Source organism: Pogona vitticeps, chromosome 3 (genome assembly GCF_051106095.1).
Source record: "Pogona vitticeps strain Pit_001003342236 chromosome 3, PviZW2.1, whole genome shotgun sequence".
NCBI classification, from domain to species: domain Eukaryota; kingdom Metazoa; phylum Chordata; class Lepidosauria; order Squamata; family Agamidae; genus Pogona; species Pogona vitticeps.
In genome coordinates this window covers 171,876,142-171,900,644 of record NC_135785.1, presented here as the reverse complement: position 1 = coordinate 171,900,644, position 24,503 = coordinate 171,876,142, and the positions used below count along the sequence as shown (strand labels likewise).

The window sequence follows — 24,503 nt, the reverse complement described above, 5'->3', positions numbered from 1 at the left end:
ATTACACTGAACTGTTATTTTAATGACTAGTCATTTTAATTGAATCTGTCAATCAATAAATCAGTAAGATAACCCAGTATTTGTTTGTTCAAAGTGTGTTCTACCCAAATACAAAGAGGTGGAAATCATAGGGTTGATAAAAGTAAAATATACACAGGGAGAATAAAGGACAGACCATGCTTCTAATACTGTCGGGATGTTTCCTAACCAAATTCTAGTGCTCCAGACACTCAGAAGAATGTTCCGTTTCCAGCTGCCAATTTGTTGGCAACTGGAGCATGTTGCCTCTGCTTTACTGTATTGGTATTTGCTAAGAGAGAGAAAGAGAGAGAGACTTCTACTTGTTCTCCACCACCACCACCACCACCTTTGTTCCAGTTTGTTACACTACACAAGAGAAAAAAGTACTGCAGCGACAAAAATCAATGAATCTAGCGGGATTTTTTTAAAAATTCCAACCAGGTATCTAGCTGTGGAGCTGGAGGTTAAGAGTTCGATTCTTTATTGAGCCTCCTTAGAGAATAGCCAGCCTGAGTAGGCGTCAGCAAGCTGCACAGTCCCAGGGAGCCCCCAGATGGACGGAATGGCAAACCATTTCTCAGTAGTGTATACTGTACCTAGAAAACCCTGGAAAAGTTCCCCATAACTTGACATTGACAAGACAGCATAAAATGGTTCATGTTGATGTCGATGTCCTTAAGAAATAGAGAACATGGAAAGCAGCTGAAACAGGAAACCATTATTTGCAGGGGGATAGTGCCACAGAATGTCACCCTTATAGGCTTATTTCTGGGCTCAGCTTTGGAAGAAAGTGTGACTAAAGTTTGAAACTTTCCCCTGTTGGTTAAGAGGGTCAATTGCTTCACTAGACCTTTTGCCTTGTCCCAGGTACATTCCACTAGACAAGAAGGAGTTAAAGTCCATTCTAACCCTAACGCCCACAGTCTATAGAAGGAGGTGATGCAACCGGAGTGCAGCCAATCCTACTGTTTTCCAGGTTTGTTTCTTTCTCCGCAGGCTCCCTTGGGTAAGCAGTTTCATTCTCCCTCCCACCACTCACCCACCACCCACTTCCCAAAGCCTTCCTCTTTCCAAACTGTCCCAGGGGATTAGTTTCTGGGTTCTTTGATTCCTTGTGACTCTGATGTTACATTTCTCTCTTGTAGAAAACCCACAGATTTTCATTTTATCTCTTAGACCCAGTTCTCTCCGTCTGCCTATCCCCCAGTTTTCTTGTTTAGATTCCCTTGTGCAGGTAGCTAAGGGTGGGTGGTCTTTCTTGTGATCTTTTGGAGTGTTCTCTCATCAGGAAAAGCACATAATTCAGGCGAGGAGGACGGCACAGTGCCTGTCAGAGCAGTGAAGAGGAATGGATTCTATTGAAGACTTTGAAAGTATTCAAGTCTTACATCAGTACCAGTATGGACTTCTCATTTCCAAGGTAAGAGTCATGAGTCGTGCCTGTGTGTGTGTTAAAACTTGGGAGGACTTTCAAATTGTCGGATTGCGAATGGATCCGTGGAATCAACCATTTTTCTTCTCTTCTCTGGGCTGGTTTTCTGTGTGGTGGCGTTGTAGTTCTGACAGCTAGTGAGGTGGGGGAAAAGAATGTAGGAACACAACCGATATAGAAACACTGTTAGGATTCCGTCAAATTTATATTCCTTCTATATCAGTCCTTCACGAAGGACATGTCTGGACGCATTCATTCCCCTTCAATACTTTGAGTGGGTGTCTTCAATCAATCCACACCTGATGCTGCACAGTACTGATGACCTTCCAGGTCAGAAACCGTTTTTCTGTTGAGACAATTGAATGTACCAGGTTTCACATGGATTAGAAGAAATTTGTGGAAATGAGTTAGAAACACTTTGTAGCACATGGGTATAATGAGTTTTTGCCTCAATCCAAATCTCCTGCTCAGCTCTGCATTTATCCTTCCCAACCATTGTCTTCTACCTCTTTGCCTTGCCATTGTGCACTTCCTTCAGACTGGCCTTGAACTTGCCCAGATGTTATTCATTCGCCAGGCAGGTTTGAAAATCACAGAGGTTCACATTCAGAAGGGAATGGATAATGGATTTCACTGTTCCATTATGTGGTCACACAAACAGAAAGTACAGGTCTTCCCCATTACAGGCTGACATGTCAAGAAAAGGTTAATATCACAATATAAGTAGTCCTTTGATGTCAAGGATGCTAATACTGATGATGGCTCAATAGTCAATCAGGTCCACTCAGGGGTCTTCAGGATTGAAGCCTGGGAAAGTTGGAAAGGATTAAAGGGTTGTGAATAAGCTGTAGACTGTTTGCTTAGACACATGAGTGGCATCTGTGTTATTATTGTTATGACGGTTACTCAAGACTGCCTGTACACATTGTTGTTTAATCAAATTGTGCCCAAGGAAGAAGCCCTGTGATACTATTCTCCCTTTGGGTCACCTGTTAAAAAAATTTGATATGTTATACTCCCTTTTTCTTAATGTTACACAAAGCTGAAAGACCTCTGAGATACAGTACCTCCTTTTAAGAAAAAAACCCAGCCTGCAAGTGAATTTCCCCCTCACATGCTTCCCAAGTTAAGAAACTTTCAGCTTTTCAACAGACGTCCTGGTTCAGTGGGCCTTCCAGTCACAGGGCTGAACAGATGTTCTCATTGTGGGCAAACCCTCTCTCCCTGTTGTATGAAAAGAGGAAAGGGAGCTGGTAGCAGTTTTATTATCAGTACATACATGAAAAAAAAAAAGATCCTCCACCTACTTGCAAAGAACAGGTTGGGGGAAAAGCCTTTACAGCTACACATCCATCAGTTAATATCATGGTATTAGCCAGCAGCAGCCTATAGGTCAGAAATCATTGAGGCCTCATTTGGACATTAACCAACAAAACAACCTACTCACCTGAAAGTTTGACAAGAGTCCAGCAGGAACTGATGGGCTTTCAATGGGGTCCACCAGCATGTGTCAGCTGCTGCGGCGGATTCTGCTGTGTCTCAAGCCCATCTTTTGCATTTAAAATGTTCTTCTGTTTAGTACCTGCACAACAAACACAGCAATGATATCATGACTGTGATTGATTTTTGCATTTCTCTCTCCCCCCCCCCTTTTGTACTTTCCACTCTTTCCTGCCCCTCAGGTTATGTTCACTGCCTCTGAGTTGGGAGTATTTGATCTGCTCTTGGAGTCGGGAGAACCCCTGAGCTCAGGGGCCATTGCTGAACACCTCGGCACCAGCCCCAGTGGAATGGAGAGGCTGCTGGAGGCCTGCGTGGGCTTAAAGTTCCTGAGGATGGAGAGGAAGGAGAATAGAAGTAACCATGTTGGGGGGGGGGAAGCAACTCAGGCTAATACTCACTGAAGAAGTAGCAACTGATTGTGGAACTCTTTACACCTCACAACTACTAAGAGTGAACCACAAATCTCCAGCAATTTGCACAGTTCACTATTTCACTCTCACCCTGTTGCCCCTTCCTTCCTGGTCCCATTTCACTTTTTTCTCTCTCAGCCATCAGTACAGAAGTGTGTATGGTCTGGTGGATTAAAAAAAGCAAGATCAAAGTCAACTTCTATTGTTTATTTCTGGATACCAGTGGCTTTCCACTGCCCTACTCAGATTTATTTCTATTTACTTTTACATTTATTTATTTACTTATCTATTTAGTAATGATTTTTCACCACTGTATGCACCATTCATTCTTTGCATAAAAGGAAAAGCGCCTGTGCCTAACAATTCTCTCAAACTTTGACTTACATCACAGGCTTGTTTTGGAGATAAGAGATAGAGGATCAGTCACAGACATCACCGGGAACTTACTCAAAGAAGAATGAGATGCAAATGTAACCATCAGACAAATACTTCTCTTGTGGTTTTAAAGCACAGTCTTTCATTTCTTTCATCTTAAGGTCTTTATGGAAACTCGGCCCTTGCGGATCTCTACCTTGCTAAATCAAGCCCGAAGTCACAGTATAATTTCATGAACTTACTGTCGGAAAATCTGTATCCAAGTGCGCAATATCTGACTGAGGCTGTGAGGTGAGGAGCAGACAAACCAGCACCACAGGACTGGGACAATAAGGTTCCGTATGTTAGCAGATCTATTTCTATACTTCATGCTTGGACTAGAGTTGGTCACTCACCAAAACATCTGCCTCTGTGTTTTCTGAGTCGTTCTTTTAGCCTATTCCATACTGCAGGGGATGAAATCGTTCTGCAGTCTCTGTAGACATGCATGCTTTTAGAACGACTCTCCTGTCCTCTCATAAGACATGGCTTTGATGAGTGTCACATCTAATAGCTGGAAAAGCTCAATGGGTTCTGACTAGGGAGCCAGAGTTTGGGAGTTTAGATCCCCAAGGGGCCTCCTGGGCATGTGTACTAACAGGCCACCTATACAGCCTCATGACAATTAGGGAGTACAGAATGAAACTACTACTGCTGAAAAAACTCAGCATCGTGTGCTTAACGTAAAACTCAATGCAATAACCATATTAAATGAGTCTAACCTGAAGAATATTCATGTTAGACACATTTAATGTTTATTGCATTTATACATTTATATGTTATGTTATTGCATATAGTGTTAAGTATACTATACAGAGTTTTTTCACCTATATAGACTTGGGCAAGCTGCATCATGACACAGCACCTCTGAAGGAGGGACAGGTAAACCACTTCTGCATACTTCATACCTAGAAAATTCTGGCAAGGTTCATCATAAGTAAGCATTGACTGAATGATTAGTATTAACACTGACTGTAGGCGCCAACGAAGTGCAGTTCATATCCCGTATCTGATGTTCCGAATTAATTTTGAATACAGTGCATGTGATTGTATGAATAAAGTGTTACTATCTGGTGGGCAATGGGAGTAGGGAGAGTTTAACATAGATTTTGATACTTCTTTGTTTCATTCAAACAAATATGCTGTTTTTTAGAGAGGGAACTGAACAACTTGAATCAATATATGGTGCTTCATCAAAGAATTGTTTTGAGGTGCTTTACAGGTAAAGTTTTTTCTATCTCTTCTTTTTCTATATCCTATTTTTTTTTTATAAAATTAGCAAAAATGTAAACTGTCCATTTTTGATATTATTTTTGTAACCATGTGAGTCCTACAGTTTGCATTCACACTTCAAGTGTTCATTTCTTCTTTGCTTCAAGAACACTGTGCTGTTCTTTAGTACTGAAGCACATTTTATTCATCATAAATAGACTCTTCCAAATATATGTTTGCCATAATTAAGAGTGAAATTTCCATTTGACAACAAATGGAAACATCTGTAGGAAAAAAATTAACAGTTAGGCTAGAAGCAGACAATTTAAAAAAAATCATACTTCCTATCTTAATAACATTTTAAATCTCTCAGTGTTATCTTGTTTGTGACAAGTGAACATGCAGTGAGACCTAGAAAGAAAGTCAATGGTTACATTTTGGCGATCAATTACATGTGTGCTCATATCAAGCAAAATACCCCCCCCCCAAAAAAAACCAAGACAAAACAAAAACAGGCAGCACCTTAAAGACTATTATATTTTAATGTGAGCTTTCATGGACAAGTCCACTTCATGAGATATATTGGGGGGAGGATTGAAATGAAATACTGGATGAAATGCCAATTTCACAAGTAAAACATTTTAAATATTCATTGAATCTAAGAGTCTTGGGTATTTGGTTACATCTCACATGCAGGGATTTCTGTCCCATGTTTGCTGTTCGGTTCTCTTGTAAATATTCCTACAGGAGACGAAGAATGGATGACAGGCATGAGCAAAAGGGAAGGAGAGAAGAGGCGAAGGTGTGAAAGCTGTTAAGAGGTCAAGGTTGGGGGGCAGGAGAGAATATAAAGAAAATATAAAAGTAAAAGAAGACAGCAGAGGAACCACATGTGCTAATGTAACAAATATACTGAGCTTGTGGAGCCCCCCAATATCTCATAATTCAGTTCTTTCCTTCTTCTCTCTATTGCTGTCACAGAAACTCAAGCAGAAGATGCTTTACATTACAATGGAGTCCCCCAATATCTCATAATTCAGTTCTTTCTGGCAGAAGATGCTTTACATTACAATGGAGCAGTCTCTTCCAGAATATGTGGGAGGCAAGATATGGCATCTGGCATCTTTACCTCTCAGGCTCCTCAACACTCTGTGCAAAGCACTCTCTTTTTTTTCTGGCCACCAGAGATTTTTTTTTTTTAACTACAGCAATGAAAACAGGAAGTGGGATGGGTTATATAGGCACACAACCCCATGGTTGTGTCTATATGAAAGTGTGCTGGCATACAGCAGTCTGCACCACTGTGCAGGTTATTTCCCTGGACAGGTTAGTCACCCCTGAGGTCCAGAAACAGCAGAGTCCAGCTGCCAGGCTCCTTCCAGGAATCCTGTTATCACTGACTTAGGAAAAACATCCATGGTAGCGTATTCGCGAACGCTTTCACAGCCGGGATCTAATGGTTGTTGTGGGTTTTTCGGGCTCTGGCTGTGTTCTGAAGGTTGTTCTTCCTAAGGTTTTGCCAGTCTCTGTGGCCGGCATCTTCAGAGGACAGCACTCTGTGCTCTGGTCAGCACAGAGTGCTGTCCTCTGAAGATGCCGACCAGTGACTGGCGAAAAGTTAGGAAGGACAACCTTCAGAACATGGCCAAAGAGCCTGAAAAACCCACAACAACCATCCATGGTAGCATCTGACTTGTCCTGGGCAAATCCTGGCTGGCTGGGGGCTGTGACTTAGGAAAGTTGTAATGGTTCCCCACCAAGGAAAGGGACGTGAAAGCCAGGCAGCTTCAGGCTGGAGATTGTCAGAACTGCTCTTCACAGTCACAGCAGTGACACAAATAGCATGAAGGTTTGATGGTTTAGGAGCCGTGTTGTTCTTGAGGTTGGCAAGGCCTTGCATAAGTCACACCCTTTGTGTCGGGGGCGTCCTTGCTTATCTGCTAACATTATTTTGAATTGCTAGATCAGATGAGAGGCTGTACAGATTCTCCAGGGCCATGGATGATGTCTGGAGTCTTTGTGGTAAAGAAGTGGTGTCTGCATTTGATCTTTCTAATTTCCCACTCATTTGTGATGTGGGTGGTAAGTGCCATCAACACTCCGTTACTTTCCTTTATTCAGTACCTAGGGTCATATTGGTATATAATTTAGGGATAGACCTGGATGACTCCCAGATTCTGTTTCAGCCCTGTGAGTCTGTCATTCTAAAGTGGCTCTGAAGATCAAAGCTGGTGCAGGCCAGGTTTTCCCTTTTATTAGAGGCACATTATTGTGAGATAGGCTCATTTGTCAAGAGCCCTAGTCGTCAAGTGTTCAAAAAAGGGATAATTTGAAAGATAACCAGGGAGAGAATTCTTGTCCTGACTCTTACGTATTTCTGCTGTCTCTACTTAACTGGTAATCTTTTTTTAAAAACACAAAACCTCTCCTGATGTCATTGAGAGACTTTGAGTGTAACAGAGTATGCCCTCTCCTGGCAGAGTTTGAATTTGGGGGGGGGGGGGGGGAGGACAACCCATCCCAAAATCCATCTAGCTACTCAGCATAAGAGCAGGAATGTACAGAACAGAATTATCTTCAAGTCTTTCCAGAATAGACCACCCCTTTTTTGTTCTCATTAACTGCCTTATACTTACTCTGAGACATTGGTAAGAGAAAGAATAAAAAGGATTTCATTTATTCACCATTCTGAACAGGTCAAAAAGAGCATACTGTGCAAAAATGTCTGGCTATTGGAGCAGGCCTTAAATGACTCATAACCTGCTTCTAGCAGATTCCTGCAGACTATATTCTCATTGTATAATCTGCTAACGAGAGAGGGGATATTTGTATTCAAACGAGCATCATCACCATAGGTACCTAGTGAAATAGGACACTTTCCCCAACACTGCCCGGTCCAAATACCACTTGCCGCATGGGCTTCATCATTCGCATTGCACCAATCGTGGAAATAGCCCGCCTGGCACTTCCCTGCCTCCCTGCACAGCTGACCGCTCCAGCGAGAAGGCAAGATGAGGAGTCTCCCCGCTCAGCTGCTGAGCAGTCAGATGTGCAGGGAGGCGGTGAAGTACTGACCAGGCTACTTCCAAAGATGGCTGTATGTGCTGCAGAGGAAGTGGTAAGTGCACCACCCGGTTCTGGGGGGAGAGTCCAGTTTCCCCAGACACTGGCAATGCTGATACCCATATCCATATCCCAAGGCATACAAATAAAAATATCCCATCTCTACTGCTAACTGCACACACTAACTACATAACGAATTGCATACTAGCTACACTACTAACTAACTGCCAGCAGACTGAAAATAAGAGGGAAAAGAACTCTCAAGCAGAGAGGGGTGTCTCTCTTCAAAATCAGAGGCAGGGATGGAACAATTGGTTACAGCTGGATTGATCGACAGACACCCCAGCCCAGCAAGGCCCAACCAAACCTCTTACAGGCAACACATGAGGTTGAAAATGTTCCAACATCCGCCTCAATGTGGTCCTTCAAGTGGAAGCAGTTAAAAGGATGGTGTGAGGCTAGAGCTCTCCACCTCCTCATGCTTTCAAATTATCCATCTTTTAAATGCTTGAATAGGATTTAAATAGGACTGCAGAGATTCTTGATTGCTGTTCTTACCTGGTCTATAATGACTAGGAAGAAGACAGAGAGAGTTCTTGAAGAGAAGGGCCATTTTGGACAGGTTTCTCCAGTTCTCCTCTTCCTTAGCTGGGAATTATGTAATCAGTTTTTATTTTATTTATTTATTTATTTATTTATTTATTTATTTATTTATTTATTTATTCTATTTATACCCTGCCTATCTGGTCATTTCGACCACTCTAGGCAGCTAGTGTGTGCATGTGAAGAAAACACAGTCCACAGGAGAAAGGTGAGGAGGACAGAGAGAATCAGAGAACTGAACTGGTTCTGGAGGCATCTGAGCTTTTTACTCAGAAGAGGTAGTACTGGAAACAACGTAGGCAATGACCTTGCTATCCACCAGGTCCAATGTTTGAGGAAGCGGTCAGGATGTGTGCTTCCATTCTTCTCACCATTCCCACCTAGTATTCTTGGGTTCATGTTTAACTTCAGGCATTTCTCCCAACTCCAGTCCCACAGACGAGGGCAACTCAGTTTTATCAATAATATTTTGTTCTACATAACTGGAGGTTGTTCCAACAACACTCCAAAGGGTACATTTTCCATCACCAGCTGGTGAGACTTACACAACCTGACCCTAATAACATGAAGCACAGTTTCTCCTAATGCCGTGTTTCCCCCAAAATAAGACAGGGTCTTATATTAATTTTTGCTCCAAAAATGATGTGGGCTTATTTTCAGGGGATATTTTATATATTTTTCCATGTACAAGCATCTACATTTATTCAAATACAGTCATGTCATCTTCTGGTTGGCACATGATGTTGGAGGGTGGGGTTTCACTTAAGTGGGGCTTATTTTTGTTGAGAGTTGTGTGGAACTCGTGTGAATTCCTCAAAAATGCGCAGTAAGAAGTGCCAGCCATTAGGCAGAATTAACTGGAAGTTCCCCTTTTTGGTAATCTCCCCTCACCAAACACTAGCACATAAACAAAATACTCAGGAGGTCTTTTTATCATTAAATAAAGAAGTCTATTTTACTCACATGAGGTTATCATTCTTAAAGGTTTCAGTTTGTTACATAATAAACATCTTAAAGGTACGAAACAATAGCTTAATGTGTAAAGATCTGAGAGATAAAAGTGTCTTGAGGTTTTAATCACCTCAGAGAGAGAGAAGAGAATAGTTATAGAGGCAGTTACAGACCAGTAAACAGTTAAAGCTTCCCTCTGGTTAGTATTCAAAACTATATACTAGCAAGTTAGTCTGTGCACTGGATGGTCTTCCCTTTGAAATTTACATTTAGATTGGATGACCATCCCATACATCCAACTATTTTTGGGGTACGGCTTATATTACGAGGATCCTGAAAAATCATACTAGGGCTTATTTTCAGGTTGGATCTTATTTTCAGCAAAACAGGGTACCAGTGGATGGAAGTGGTTCCACCCAACTAATTCTTGGTGGGAGAACAAAGGGGTTGAAGTCAGGCTGCACAGAGACTGCTGCAATGTGGATGATGATCCCAATGCACTTCTGTCGTTTTCTCTTCATGGGTCACACACCTTCTGCTTCCCCCATCCTCAAGGGACTCCCTCTGTTCCTTTCCGTCAATCCCGGTCATCCCTTCTGAATCATTTTCTCCCATGGTTTGTATTCTTCTTTCCCTCTCTTGCCTTTTCTGCTCTCTCCACACCCCATAAGAAGACTTACATGGGGAGCGGACTTCATTTCTGCCTCTCAGCTTCCTGCTTGGAAACTCTTAGTATAACCAGCTCTCCTGTCTAGGGGTCTTCCCTCTCAACCGACTCCCAACCCTCCGGGAGCTTGGCTTGTGGGTTGGCTTCCATCCCCTTTTGGTCTCCTCTCATTTTGTCTGCCTCTTCTTCATTCTCATCTTCTATCTTCTCCTCTTCCCCCTTTTCTCCTCCTTTTACATCTCCTTCCACAACCTGTCCTCCCTTTTCTTCCTCTGGTTCTTTTCCCGGGCTTTCTTTAGTCTGCCTCTACCCTCTCTCATTGCTGGGTCTGTTCCTGGACTTTTCCTCCCCTCTAGGTTGCTATTGGTCACTCATTTCCTGGGTTTTCTGGGGTGCCTGGGCTTTTCGTTAGGGGTTGATCCAGTTCTCTATTGGGGGACTTGTAGTCTCATATTCCTTGACTTTGGAGTGAAAAGCCTGGTGGCACATGAGCAGGAAGGCCTCCCTGCTTCCTTCCTCACACCTAGCATGGATTTGTTTTCTATTTCTTTAGCACCACCTTGCTTTGATTTCCCCTAACAGCAGATAGGATTACTCTCCTCTCAATACCTTGAGAGCTAGGAAAGGGGCAAATACAGTGGGGTCTTGACTTAAGAACGGCTCAAGTTAAGAACATTTTGACTTAAGGACCGCTCTCATAGGAAAATATTGACTTACTTAGATTTGAGTTAAGAACTAAAAAAAAACACGTGGGAGGCAGGGAAAGTGCAAAATTTGAACTTTCAGTTAACTGTTGGCTAGTGAAAAGGGTGCCTGTCTGCTTCCTCACTCCTCCCAGCGTTTAGAGAGTGGATTGGGAGACAGTCTTCAGACTGCCTGGTACTGCCTGGACTGTATTTTCCCTGCCTTCCCTGAACCTTTCTTGACCTAAGAAAAAAAGAAACAAAATATCCCCCTCTAGTGGTCGAAGGCAGAATAGCAGCTTCCCATTAGTTTCTATGGACGGAAAAGAGCAGATATGGATCAAATGGTTCTCAATGCATTCCTATGGGAAATGCAGATTTGACCTGAGAACTTTTTGACTTGAGAACTGCCTTCCAATACGGATTAAGTTCTCAAGTCAAGACCCCACTGTATCTAGTTTTTGTTCTGTCCTGGCAGTATAATTTATGGAAAACCACCTATCTCTATAAATGCTATGCTGGGATGTTTGGGGAAAACATTGAAACGCACAGCATATTCATTTGTTTTGCTAAATTGTGTACAATGTTCATTTCTGGTCTTTCTTTAAGGAGCTGCTGGTACCTTAGCTAAAGAATGCATTTCATTGTACCCAAATTCTACTGCAATAGTATTTGACCTACCCGAAGTAGTGGAAAGTTTAAAGAAGGATCCTGCGTTTTCTCAGGAAAGCTGGATGACTTTCCAGACAGGTAAAATGTAGTTCCCAGGTAGGTAGTTTTCCAGACAATGTCTATACCAGCACCCCAGCTGAGCCTCCGAAGCAAAGCCACAAAAAAGACAGCCGTGCATTCATTCCTTGCTAAAACCCAAGCTTGGGGGCAAAGTCTTAAATAATAACTTCTTGCCTTCCTGCTATTTTTGTGAGGAACCAGGGGCAATGATGTTCCTTTTGAACAGCAAATGGGAGAACCTGTTGTTGTGTTACCTTGTTAGTGCAACGAGAAATGCTTTACTGCCAACCTTTAATAGTTTGATGGGACGTGGTGGCGCTGCGGGCTAACCCACAGAAGCCTGTGCTGCAGGGTCAGGAGACCAGCCATTGTAAGATCGAATCCACGCGATGGAGTGAGCACCCGTTGCTTGTCCCAGCTCCCGCCAACCTAGTGGTTCGAAAGCATGCAGATGCAAGTAGGGACCACCTCGGTGGGAAGGTAACAGCATTCCATGTCTAAGTCGCACTGGCCATGTGACCATGGAAGATTGTCTTTGGACAAAACGCTGGCTCTATGGCTTGGAAATGGGGCTGAGCACCACCCCCTACAGTTGAACACGACTGGACAAAAATTGTCAAGGGGAACCTTTACCTTTAATAGTCTACAGGGCCCCTTTTCTACTCTGCCACTGCATGATCAGTATTGCCTTTTCAGCAATAGTCTGTCTGACCTATTCTCAGGCTCAGCTATTAAGTTCCAGCTAATCTTGAAAGATGGGTGTAAAATAAAATTCCCTCCATGACTATAATGCACATGGGAGGAGGCACATGGATTTTCCTGCAAAATGGCATTATTACCTCCTAGTGCACTATAGTAATGGATCTTGCTAGACACTATGGACATTCCTTGCCTCAGGAACCAGTTTTTTGCTCTAATAAACAAGTATTAATTACGTGACTTTTAAATTCCATTCTTCTTTTATCAGTAGAGATAAGAAGAGGGGCTTCAGAGATTCTGAGCCCTCTGCCAAAATAAAATGCCTGATTTTGGTACTCTACATTTTAATTTCCATTGTGGTGTAGTGGATGGAATGACGGACTAGGACTCTGGTTCAAATCCCTGGTCACCCATAGAAACTCTCTGGGGGATTGGAACTAGTAAAACCGCTTACCTTAGGCTCACTATAAGTTGTTCTGACTTGAGGGCACAGAACTCACACACACTTTAATGTGTGTGCATGTGTGGGAGAAAGTAGAGGTTCCCCCTTGCTTCGTTACCTCAGGTAGCAAAATGTCTTTGGCCAGCCCAGAAACAGATGTTCCATTGCCAAGTTGGCTTTCAGTATAGAATGAAAAAAAAAACCCATATAATCTAGAGAGTATTTTTAAAATTTTGAAAAGGTGTTTTAAATAGAAATAAAATAAAGCTGCATGTTCACAGATGAGAAAAAGAAAGAGAAAGGGATCTCACCTCTTGCCTATCCCCACCCCTTTTAATACCCCAGAGGTTTATTTGTATTGCCCTCTTTATTTTTAACATGCAGTAGGACCTCTGTATTCACAGGATCAGTATCTGCTGAGTCACTTATCCACATTCTGAAAATATTGAAAATGTTGATAGAAAAATCATAGAAAGACGTATTTCAAAGGATAACATTACCAGAACTGGCCATGATAAGGAGCCAGAGACCATGCTATGCATAATGCACATTTTTCAGACTCTGGGAGGGTGGGTTTCAAACAGATTCCCCTTGGGATTGGGGGTCCAACTATATTTCTATGGTGGAGTTTTGGAGCTGGCCACTGGGAGGAATATATTTCTCCCAGGATAATATTTCTCTGTATACTAGGACCCTTGTATGTTTGATGTCAATATCCAGAGTTTCACATCCTTGGTATGAAAATATTAAAAGGAAAAACCCAGAAATATATATACTGTATTATATCTCCTGCAGATAGCACAGTCCTACTCAAGTGGCAAATATGTATATTGATAAAGATACCTGTCTCCTGCCCCCACCCAAGCAAGTAACATTACCAGTTGTTTTTTGGGAAGTCGTATTCCAAGCTCTGGTTATAACTAGAAACTTCTGAAAGATAGAACTGCTTATTCTTCCTTTAAGACAGTACACTGAAATAAATAGTGTTGTGTCTTTTTTTTAACAGGGGATTTTTTTAAAGATCCGGTTCCTGAAGCTGACCTATATATTTTGGCTAGGATCCTGCATAGCTGGAATGATGAAAAATGTATACAGCTGCTAACCAAACTGCATAGGGCCTGCAAACCTGGTATGTTTCTTTATACAGAAGGAGTAGCCAAAACTACAGTTTCCGTTTTATAACAATTTATTTATTTATTTATTTATTTATTTATTTATTTATTTATTTATTTATTTATTTATTTATTTATTTATTTATTTGATTTATACCTCACCCATCTGGTCTATACGATCACTCTAGGCAGCTAAAAAGCTTTGACTCACCATATACATGGCCCTTATGCCTTGCTTCCCTGAAAATAAGCCCTAACCTGAAAATAAGCCCCATTTAAATTAATCCCCCACCCTCCACCATTGTGCAGCAACCAGAGGAAGATGGCATGACTGTACTTGAATAAATGTATTTGAATAAAAGCCCCCCCCCCCATGTCTTTTGCTACCTATGCATTCTTTGACAGCATCCTTGATGCTTCTGGTATCTTTAAAATATCAAGTGAATACCAGTATGATAAGCCATGATTGGAGTTAGCCCAGGAAGAGCCACATTACATTCACTCTGGATCTTGCCTTTATGTCATGGCCAATTAGATTATACTGTATTTTTCCTTAAACTTCAGTTGTGGAGTCCTGGTTGCCTGGAACAATGAAAGTCATGCTTCACAATGCTGTAGAAATATGTTATGGTGTCTTCTCTTTGTTAAGCCAGTGAAATATATACATATATATTGTAACAGGTGGTGGAGTGTTAGTGGTTGAACTGGTTCTCGATGAGGATAAATGTGGGCCTCCAGAAGCCCACCTATACTCCATGCTGATGTTGCTCCACAATAAGGGGAAAGAACGGACCTCCTCTGAGTACCAGGCACTCTTCACGGCTGCTGGCTTCAAGGAGATGCAGCTCAAGAAAGGAACGTTGTATGACACCCTCATGGGAAGAAAATAATTACCCTGCTTCACGCTTCTTTCATGCTTTTGTGCTTAAAGAACGCTGTCTAATAAAATATATGTCTATTACTCCAAACATGTTTTTTTATTTAAAAAAATAGTTTTCCTAATGTGACCTAGTGATATGATGTTCTTTTTTTCCTTAAAACAAAACAAAAAACTCAGTTGAGGGGAATTGACACCCCAGCAAGCTATCCTTTGGATCAGGTGACCCCACTAGGCTGAAAGCAGACAACAAGCTCTGTCAATCTGACTGGAGCCCATTGAAAACACCTTTGCTGGCTGAACAAAACAAAACAAAAAGATGCTTCCCCACCAAAAAAGAGATGATTCCCCAACGGGTTTCCCCACACTGAGCTTTTTACATCATGCAGTCGCTGTGTTTTAATTTGAGTTCATCTGTGCCCCCATCTGATGCCGACTGCACGGTAAATGGCTTTCGTAGTCCCCTCTGATTGAGGAGGTTTAAGGGCATTTTAAGATGCCTTTCTCATGCGTTGTGCCATTCTATGACCATTCTGTTCATCAATAATTGTTGTTCTCAATAAAAAGCAAGACAAATGGTACAGCAAAGCTTGGCAATGAGTAATGTAACAGGTTACCTATTGAAACGTTACCTATTGAAATACTGCAACAAGTGAGGACAATGAATTCCTTTTAAACCCTGCAATAAGCAACTTGCTGGGAGAAAGGGGGTGGGGGCAAAACAGGAAAGAAGGCTTGCAGAAGCATCCTTAGGTGCTATATGCAGAAACAGGGGCCTAGCTTGCTCATCCCTGTCGTAAGAGCTGTCTCAGATATAGAGACAGAGGAGAGGAGAGAGGAGAAAGGCATAAGGAGACGCCTCTAAATCTCACCAGGCACTGCCAGTGTCCAGAGAGAGAGAGAGAGAGAGAGAGAGAGAGAGAGCATGTGTGCGCGCACGTATGCCTGCATATGTGTGTGTGTGTGTGTGTGTGTGTGTGTGTGTGTGTGTGTGTGTGTGTGTGTGTGTGTGTGTGTGTGTGTGTGTGTGTGTGTGTGTGTGTGTGTGTGTGTGTGCTTGGCCCCTGTTGAGAATGGTTGCTCCAAAGAAAGTTTCTGAGAAGCAGCTGTTTAGAGTATCTTGACCTAAACTTCAGTCATTGCGAAACCCATATTATCTTAAAGCCTAAGGATGTCGACTTGCATTGGAATTTAATTCATTGCAATGTTTCCACAATCAAGTGAGGATTTACACTCTGTTCTCCAGATTGTTAGCCTGTCACTCTATCCACCAGACCACACAGGGAATCTTAATAATCTTGAGCCATCAAATCAATTCTGTCTCATGGTGACTCTTTTCCAGGTGGAGAATATTCAAGTTTGCCATTCCCTTCTTCTGGGGGCATCCTGGGACTGTGCAGGTTGCCCAAGGCCACAACAGTCTGGCCCTTCTCCCAGGAGGCACTTGGCTATGTTAAAAGTACTCTAGACTGGCTCAAGGTTGACTCAGCCTTCCATCCTTCCAAGACTGCTAAAATGCGTACTCAGCTCGCTGGAGGCGGTGGTGGCGGAAATGTGTAGCCTGCATAATTAACTGGTAAACCGCCCAGAGAGTGCTTTAAGCATTGTGGTGCAATATATAAGGTGCACACTTTTGCTTTTGCTCCACAGCCAGATACCTAACCCATTCAGCTTTCTAGCCAGTTAGTAAAGGCACTGCCACCCTTATTTTTGGACTAGTCGGCTTGGTGAATATCTAGGTGAGCAAGGAGAGAAAAAGAGTCCTGCAGTAGGTGAAGGGAGAGGAAGATGCCTCCATATATATAAGGAGACAGAGCGATCAAGTCTTGGAATGGAGAGAAGACAGGAAAAGGGTTCCCTACCTGTGCTGCGCTGGGTCTGTCTCTTAGCTTTTCAATAAAAGCTAACACTGCACATTGTTTAGGTCTTTCTCTTAAAACAGGGGTCCCCAACCCCCAGGTCACGGACCAGTACTGGTCTGTGTCCTTGGAAGGACCAGGACGGCGAGACCGATTTTCGAGGGCTAAAGGAACACGCATGTATGTGCACTCCCACCCACACACACTCCTGCATGCACACACAAATATGCCCCTGCACACAGATGGCTACCTACCTCCTGCATCCACGCATGCATACCTCACCAACCTCCCGCACGCACACCTCACCAACCTCCTGCATGCACACATGCACCCCACCCATCTCCCACATGCACAGACACCCACACCTCCTGCACACATGCACAGATGCATGCACACATGGACACACACACAATGGTCCTTGGGAGAATGGTCTTCAATTAAATTGGTCCCTGGTGTCAAAACGGTTGGGACTCACTGTCTTAAAATATAACTGATCTCCCTGCATTTGGGACACTGCATCTTCTTCCATCACTTGTAAGACAGCTGACATTCAAAAGTCATGCTTTTAAGATATGGTTAGCACATTTGAGTATTCAAACTACTGTTACCAGACAAAATTGTATGTTTTAAATTTTGGTTGAGAGTGAAAAAAGGCTTTGAAAAGGAAAAATAAAATGTATGTGAAAATTATGCTTATTTTAAAATGCAAATGCTTAAATCCACAGAACTGAAAATGTCACACAAATAGAGAGTATAGCTTAAATTAGATAAACCGGACCAATGCATGCCTCTGCCGGGCAAACTGCATTAACGGTGCACATAAATTTTAGTGTGAAAAGAAACTTCAAAATTTCAGAATAAAGAAAATGCAGGTGAGATTTAAAGAAATTTAGTAAAATTGAAATGCAGTTGCAGTTTTGTCACTGTCCCATTGCACCACCTTGGGAATGTGTGGATTTGGTAATGTATACCTAGCAAGCTGATACAGTACTCAGTGTGGTGTAGTGGAGAAAATGATGGACCAGAACTCAGGAGGCCTGGGTATGAATCCACACTCAGCTATGGAACCTCACGAGGGAGTGGAACTGGTAAAACCAGTCTTTAAATATCTCACTTACCTTGAAAGTGTATGTCCTTTTAAGGTCGCTATGAGCTGATTCTGACTGGACGGCAAGTAGCAGCAGCAGTAACAACTCAGCACATAGTGCACGAGATAGACCTGTGGACAGCAGGACATACCTTGCTACTAGTGATTCCTGGTGATGGGAGAGGGGAGTATTATTTCTCCTGTATAACTGTATATGTAATGAAACATCTCTTCTCCAACCCTTTTTTTAAAGGTGATTTTTTTTATGATCCAATTCCTGAAGCTGACCTGTATATTTTGGCTAGGATATTGTACAACTGGGATGATGAGAAGTGTATACAGCTGCTAAGGAAGCTGAACAAGGTCTGCAAACCTGGTATGTCTACTCACAGAGCAGGAGCGGATAAAGTTACCATTTATGAGCTGTAAAGGACAAGTGAGCAAAACAGGGACCGCCATATATGTCAGATTGTAATTTATTCCCAGGAATCTTGGGACTTCCTCAAAAATACAGAAAAAGCGTGGTGGTTTAGTTCTTCATACAGGCTGGAAGGTCACATGTTTAAATGGCCCTTGCATGAGTAGAAGAGTGAAGTTGGAAGGGCCCTATAAGGCCATGAAGTCCAACCTCCTTCTCGATGCAGGAATTCAGATTAAAGGCTATCTGTCAGGTGGTTGTTTAAGTTTCTCTTGAATGCCTCCCATGTTGCATCACTCACCTCCTCTCAAGGTAATTGGTTCCACTGCCCTACTGCTCTAACAGTTAAGATGTTTTTCCGGATATTCAACCAAAATCTGGCTTCCTCTAACTTGAGCCCATTGTTGCGTGTCCTGCACTCTGGGATGATCAAGAACAGATCCTGTCCCTCCTCTGTATGACAGCCTTTCAAATATTTAAAAAATGTTATCATATCACCCATCTGTCTTCTTTTCTCAAGGCTAAACACACCTAATTATTTCAGTCTTTCCTCACGGGGCCTGGTTTCCAGCTGCCTGATCATCCTTGTCGCCCTCCTCTGAACTTGTTCCAATTTGTCAGCATCCTTCTTGAAGTGTGGTGTCCAGAACTGGACACAATAATCAAGGTGAGGCCTAATCAGAGGGGAACTGGCACCTCATGGGATTTGGAAACTATACTTCTGTTAATGTATCCTAAAAGAGCATTCGCCTTTTTTGTAGCCACATCACACTGTTGGCTCACAATTCAGATTGTGATCTACGACAATTCCAAGATTCTTCTTGCTTTTAATATTGTTGGGCCAGGTATCCCCCATCTTGTAACTATGCATTTGGTTTCTTTCTACAAGGTTCAGTACTTTCCACTTATCCCTGTTGAATTTCATTCTGTTCTTTTCAGCCCAATGTTCCAGTCTATCAAGATCATTTTGAATTTTGTTTCTGTCTTCCAGGGTATTAGCTATTCCACCCAATGTTTATGTAATCAGCAAATTTGACAAGCATTTCCTGCACTTCCTTATCCAAATCATTCACCCTGAGAGTATAATTCTGTAGCCAATTGTGTATCCCACCTGGCACTTGATCTATCCAGCCCACACCTAGTTAGCTTGCTAATCAGGATATCAATGGGGCACTTTGTCAAAAGCTTTGCTGAAGTCAAGATATATGTCTACAATGTTTCCTCTGTCAGGGAGGTTACCCAATCAAAAACTGAGATCAGGTTAATATGGCAGGATTCATTCTTGACAAATCTGTGTTGGCTTCTAGTTATTACTTCATTGTTTTGTAGGTGCTTGCATAGTGACCATTTTATAATCTGTTCCAGAATTTTCCCTGGCTTTGATGTCAGGCTCAATGGCCTATAGCTCCCAGGTTCCTATTTTTTGCCCTTTTTGAAGACAGGGACAATGTTAGCCCTCCTCCAATCATCCAGCACTTCACCCATTTCCCATGAATTCAAGAAAATAATGGATAGCGGTTCTGAGAGTTTTTCAGTCTATTTCTTCAGTACTCTTGGATGCAGTTTGTCTGGCCCAGGAGATTTGAACTTGTTCAAGGTGGGAAGGTATTCCTTGGCTGTTCATTTATCAGCCTCCAGCTGCAATCCTGACCCCTCCACTTGCACTTCATATTTTTCTGGAGGTTCATAGTATGTCCTATGGGAAAAGACTGAGCTAAAAAAGGAACTGAGCATCTCTGTCTTTTCTTTGTCATCTGTTATCATTTTTCCATCTCCATTTAGTAGCTGTGCCACTTTTTCTTTTCTTTGTCTTTTGCTTCACACATAGCTGAAGAATGCTTTTTAATTGCTTTTTATTTCTCTAGCTAATCTCAGTTTATTCTCAGTTTTTGCTCTCCTAATGCCACCCCTACATTTCCTTGCTACTTGTCTGTACTCTTCCTTGGTGACCTGACCTTCTTTCCACTTCCAGTATGTGTCCTTTTTTTTTCATGTCCTGCCTGAGCCTTTTGTGAAACGACACTGGCATTTAAAAGAAACTCCCACCCTTCCTGAACTCCATTTCTTGTTAGGATCTCCTGTCATGGGAGCTTACCCATCCTTGTTCGAAGATTATTAAAACTGGCTTTTTAAAAATCCAGCATATTTGTGTGGCTACATTCTGATTTAGTTTCATTTGAATTCAAGAATTATAGTAGTGAGAGGTTTGGAGTAGGCTTCTCCTTGATCTGGTCTTCCAAAAGTAAGGAGTTTTTTCTTTTTTCTTTCAAGAACATGAAAGGCGGGTGCTATTCAAACAGTGGGCAATTGTGGTTTTACATTTGCAGAAGGACAATCCTTTTTTAAGTCTTGGTGGTAAATTGTTACTTATTAACAAGGTGCTGATTAGGTTCCTGAGCAACTTGTCAATGATCTGCAGTTTGCCTCCAACATCCTAACAATTTCCCTTATGCAAGCATAAATCAGCAATAGGATACGGGCCATTCAGAGCAAAATTATAGTCATGTTCTTCACCCTAATGAGTCTTGCTCCCTGATGTGGAGCTCTCACAGAACTGTTTATATATATATAAACAGTTTATATATATAAACTGTTTATATATATATATAAGCAGTTAACTAAAGGGCGCAGTCAGCGTCTGAAGGCTAACTTATATATATAACCTGAACCCAGGTTAGAATGGCTCCAGACAATCTTCCTTGTCCAGGTACAGCTGGAGCTGCTCCACCACCACCGGCTCGATTACTTTGCCCATACAGGGGATGTTGGGAATAGGACCAAATTTATTTAGGTTATCCGTTGTCAAATGTGACCATTTTAGAATAGGCTGTATTCTATACACTGTATTCTTCAAAATGCTGTTTCCTAACTTAGTGACATGTATTTTGAAACAGGTGGTGGAGTGTTAATCATTGAACCACTTCTTGATGAAGACAGAAGTGGGCCACTGGAAGCCCAAGTCTATTCTACGGCCTTGTTACTCCATTTTGATGGGAAAGGATGGGCCTTTTCAGAGCACAACACGCTCCTCAGCGCAGCTGGCTTCAAGGAGGTGGAGTCAAAGAAAGGAAAGTTCTTTGATGCCATTTTGGGAAGAAAATAATGCTCGCCATCATTCATTCCTGTTCAATAACTATAAAATAAATTAGAATAATAAAACCTTTTTCAGTTCACTATACTGCTAATTGCAGCTAATTGGCAAAAGGCCAGGTATGTGTCAATCACATGCCTTATCATGCACTGACTGTGTCTGATATCTGGTCAGTTAGCTGTAATTAACAGCAGCAAATTGCCAAATACCTGCATGAATACTGTACTAATAGGATTTTGGCTATTGTGTCTAAAAGAATTGACTCCTATTTAAACGGGTGCAGTATGTCAGCTTATGGGGCTTTCAGATCGCAGTCCTTCTACACAAAATACTTCCAGGGTGGGTTAAAGGAGTTATTTTGAAACTCAGATTGTTTTCAGTTGTTGGTGAAAAGAACTGCTATATTAGCCCAGTTTACTGCCTCATGAATCTTTTGTGGGTTTATTACAAACCCTTATCTTTGGAATAAACACACATTTTACATATTATATCTTCTGTGGTGAAAACCCAGTGACTGGTAAAGAAGAGAATCAATATGACATAATGACTACCATGGTGTTGGCTCAGAACTGGGCAATCCATATTCTCATCCATAGTAAGTTGTCATTCTTTCTCACACTCTGACTTATCTTAACAATCTAAAAAACCTGAATCTAAGCTTTGGACAAATACTTAAGTAAGAAAATACATCTCAGTTGTAAGCTTATAGCTATGTAGAGTCCAGACAAGAACTTTAGTCATGTTAATATATATCAATATAGACAGAAGTCCATTAAAACACAGAAGCTGATAGCCTACATCTATCTAGCCAAAGAATACATCTCTATAATATTTCATTTAAAAGTAAAAAGCAATATAACTCCAAAAGCTTTAAAATCTTTCTTAAAAATATGTTCTGGAACATCAAAATTCTTATAAGAAAATACAAAATGAAAAGCATTATTTAGCTTTACACATGTTAACACACACACAAATATTTTCTCACCAAGCCACGTAGAATAACTGGCTATTTTTTGTTCATCTAGCACAGCTCAAGGGAGGGGGGATGTTATTCCAGCCCTAAAACAGCCAGGAACTGGGCAAGCCAAGACTTGGAGATGCAAGAAATTGGACTTCACTGAGTCTGAGATGGGCAGATCCTGCGGTCTTCAAAATCTGAGCTTCTCATTGGTTAAGAAAGCTAGACTATAACAATGTTTGTTTTGATTTCTGATGTGGCAGTGGGCTATAAATGGTGAGCACTCCTGCACTGCTATAAGGAGAGACATTTTATCTGATGGGAATGGAAAGGACACAAACTTTGTCACATGGATGGGCAGAGAGCAGCAAAGAGATAGCTGCACCATGGACATCACATAGATTCTAACTGGCTAAGGCTTGGAGTTACAGTCTGAATGTGCTTCCTTGTGTTAGAAACCGTGGTTATTTAAGCAGATACGAAAACATAAGAAGAAAAAGACAGCAACAACAGCTTGTACTTGGTGATACCTTCATTAGTCCAATGGAAAAATCAAGTAGATTTCAAGCTTTTGGGCAGTATATATTCCATTCTCCGTCTCATCCCATGTGTTCATGGAGTGACAGAACATAGGTATGTTTCCATACCAGGGCTTAAATCCAATTGCTAGTCCCAAATGATGTTGAGTTGACCCAGTGACTCAGTGGAGCCTAAGTAAGTATTTGGCCTTTGACTCAATGGGTTCTAATCTAATTGGGAGTAGCAAGTGAAGTTAGACCTAAATTTTTTACATGGAATAGCCACATTTAGTTTGCCTACTTTCTGAGGGACATCTACAACATACCACCACCAAATCATTATATATATATAATATAAAATAAGCCAGTAACAGAATAATGCACAATGTCTGCAGGTGTGGATTGTTTTGGATACTACTTTTCATGGAAATCTTTCCGGTGGCTGCCATTTTATCATACAGTATTTGTTGTTTTTTATGTAATTTTTATTATGCTGAATTGATTTTCTGAGTATTTAAATTTTACAAAAAACAAAACTTAAAATATAAGTGTTGTAAGTTCCATGCTCCCCCAAATATCAACACCTCCACTCCTTTTCTACAATATTTGGTGCTCATCTGAAAAAAAATTTAGTGCACTTCTTTTGGTGGACCTTTTAAGGGCAGCCATAAAACACTCTTAAAGGAGCCCATCTTAAGGATAAAAAGAGCTTTTAAAAATGATCTCCCATGAGATCAATCTTAAGTTTCCACTTCTGATGTGACTATGGTATACCCACTGATATGAAGGGAATACATCATGATACACACATCCAGAAACGTTTGTGCTCCGAACATTGTGCAAATCATGTTCTTGTTTTACACCATCAAGTGGCTTTCAATATTGGGTGACCTCAATATGGTTTTCAAGGTATGTGAGATGTTCAAGCAGGGGTTTTACCCTTGCTACCCAACAGGGAGTTTCTGGTGATAACTGGAGTTTAAACCCCAGTGTCCTGAGGTCCAGGCTTACACTGTTCACTACACACACTGACTCTCTCATTTATAATTGCAAATGAAGTGTGTAGATGCAGAAACCAAACACAATCAAAACTAGTTTCAGGTAATTCGCAAACTTCAAGAGATGCACAAATCTGCTGTGACAATCACACAACATTCAGAAGCCCCTCCTAGGTGTGAAAGGACCCCCAGGAATCCATAATTCAAACTTCAGCAGACATTTGGCAAGAACCTATTTCTAGGAAAATGTTGTATTGAGCGGTCCTGTTTTCTTTTCTGCAGGTCCCTGCTAATTATGGCTGAGAACCACACTATCTCTACCTTCCCTAAACTTTGATTTCAGGTGCTGTCACAATAGCTTCCAGAGAAGCATGACCTCACTTTTAAGTCCCATTTAACAGTGTAGAAACAGGAGAGATAAAGAAATATTTGCAGAACATTTGCGGGGAGAAATCTTCATTGAACATAATCTCTATGAAACAATTGCTGGTCTCATGGAATTGGACCACTTTGTTTCATTGTAAGATTTAAAGCAAGGTATGATTATCTGGCAAGAAAGAACAAGGAAAAGTCAAAGATCTGTCAGGAATTAAATCTGCTTTGTACTCTGGATCACTGTTTGTTCAACAGGAGTCAAAGCTAATAAATCAGGAGTGAGAGATCCATAGTCCATGGACTGGCCCCCCAACTACTCCAGACCCCAATATTCTAAAATGTATTTTCATAACATCTTTATAGTCTTTTTGTACCCTG

General features: G+C 41.6%; 1 protein-coding gene across 2 annotated transcripts; it reads left to right on the top strand.

Annotated features, from left to right (window-relative positions):
* The first annotated feature begins 997 nt into the window (after positions 1-997).
* On the top strand, positions 998-14,912 carry LOC110090148 (acetylserotonin O-methyltransferase-like). 2 transcript variants are annotated; one of them, XM_078390297.1, is made up of 9 exons: positions 998-1,027; positions 1,310-1,441; positions 3,136-3,310; positions 3,903-4,032; positions 4,934-5,002; positions 6,956-7,074; positions 11,569-11,709; positions 13,839-13,961; positions 14,626-14,912. In XM_078390297.1, exons 2-9 carry the CDS (start codon positions 1,370-1,372, stop codon positions 14,832-14,834), a joined length of 1,038 nt encoding a protein of 345 aa, XP_078246423.1. In that variant the 5' UTR covers positions 998-1,027; positions 1,310-1,369; the 3' UTR covers positions 14,835-14,912. The 2 variants fall into 2 exon arrangements, with proteins under 2 accessions (XP_078246423.1, XP_078246422.1); XM_078390296.1 differs by lacking the exon at positions 998-1,027 and having other exon boundaries at positions 1,048-1,441.
* Positions 14,913-24,503: the final 9,591 nt, after the last annotated feature.

What these genes read in the sequence shown, in the direction of transcription:
- LOC110090148 (XM_078390297.1), top strand. Translation starts at nt 1,370, where the DNA reads ATGGATTCTATTGAAGACTTTGAAAGTATTCAAGTCTTACATCAGTAC. An exon ending in TATCTGACTGAGGCTGTGAG is followed by an intron (nt 4,033 to 4,933) that starts GTGAGGAGCAGA and finishes GCTGTTTTTTAG; the next exon opens with AGAGGGAACTGAACAACTTG. An exon ending in GCATAGGGCCTGCAAACCTG is followed by an intron (nt 13,962 to 14,625) that starts GTATGTTTCTTT and finishes ATATTGTAACAG; the next exon opens with GTGGTGGAGTGTTAGTGGTT.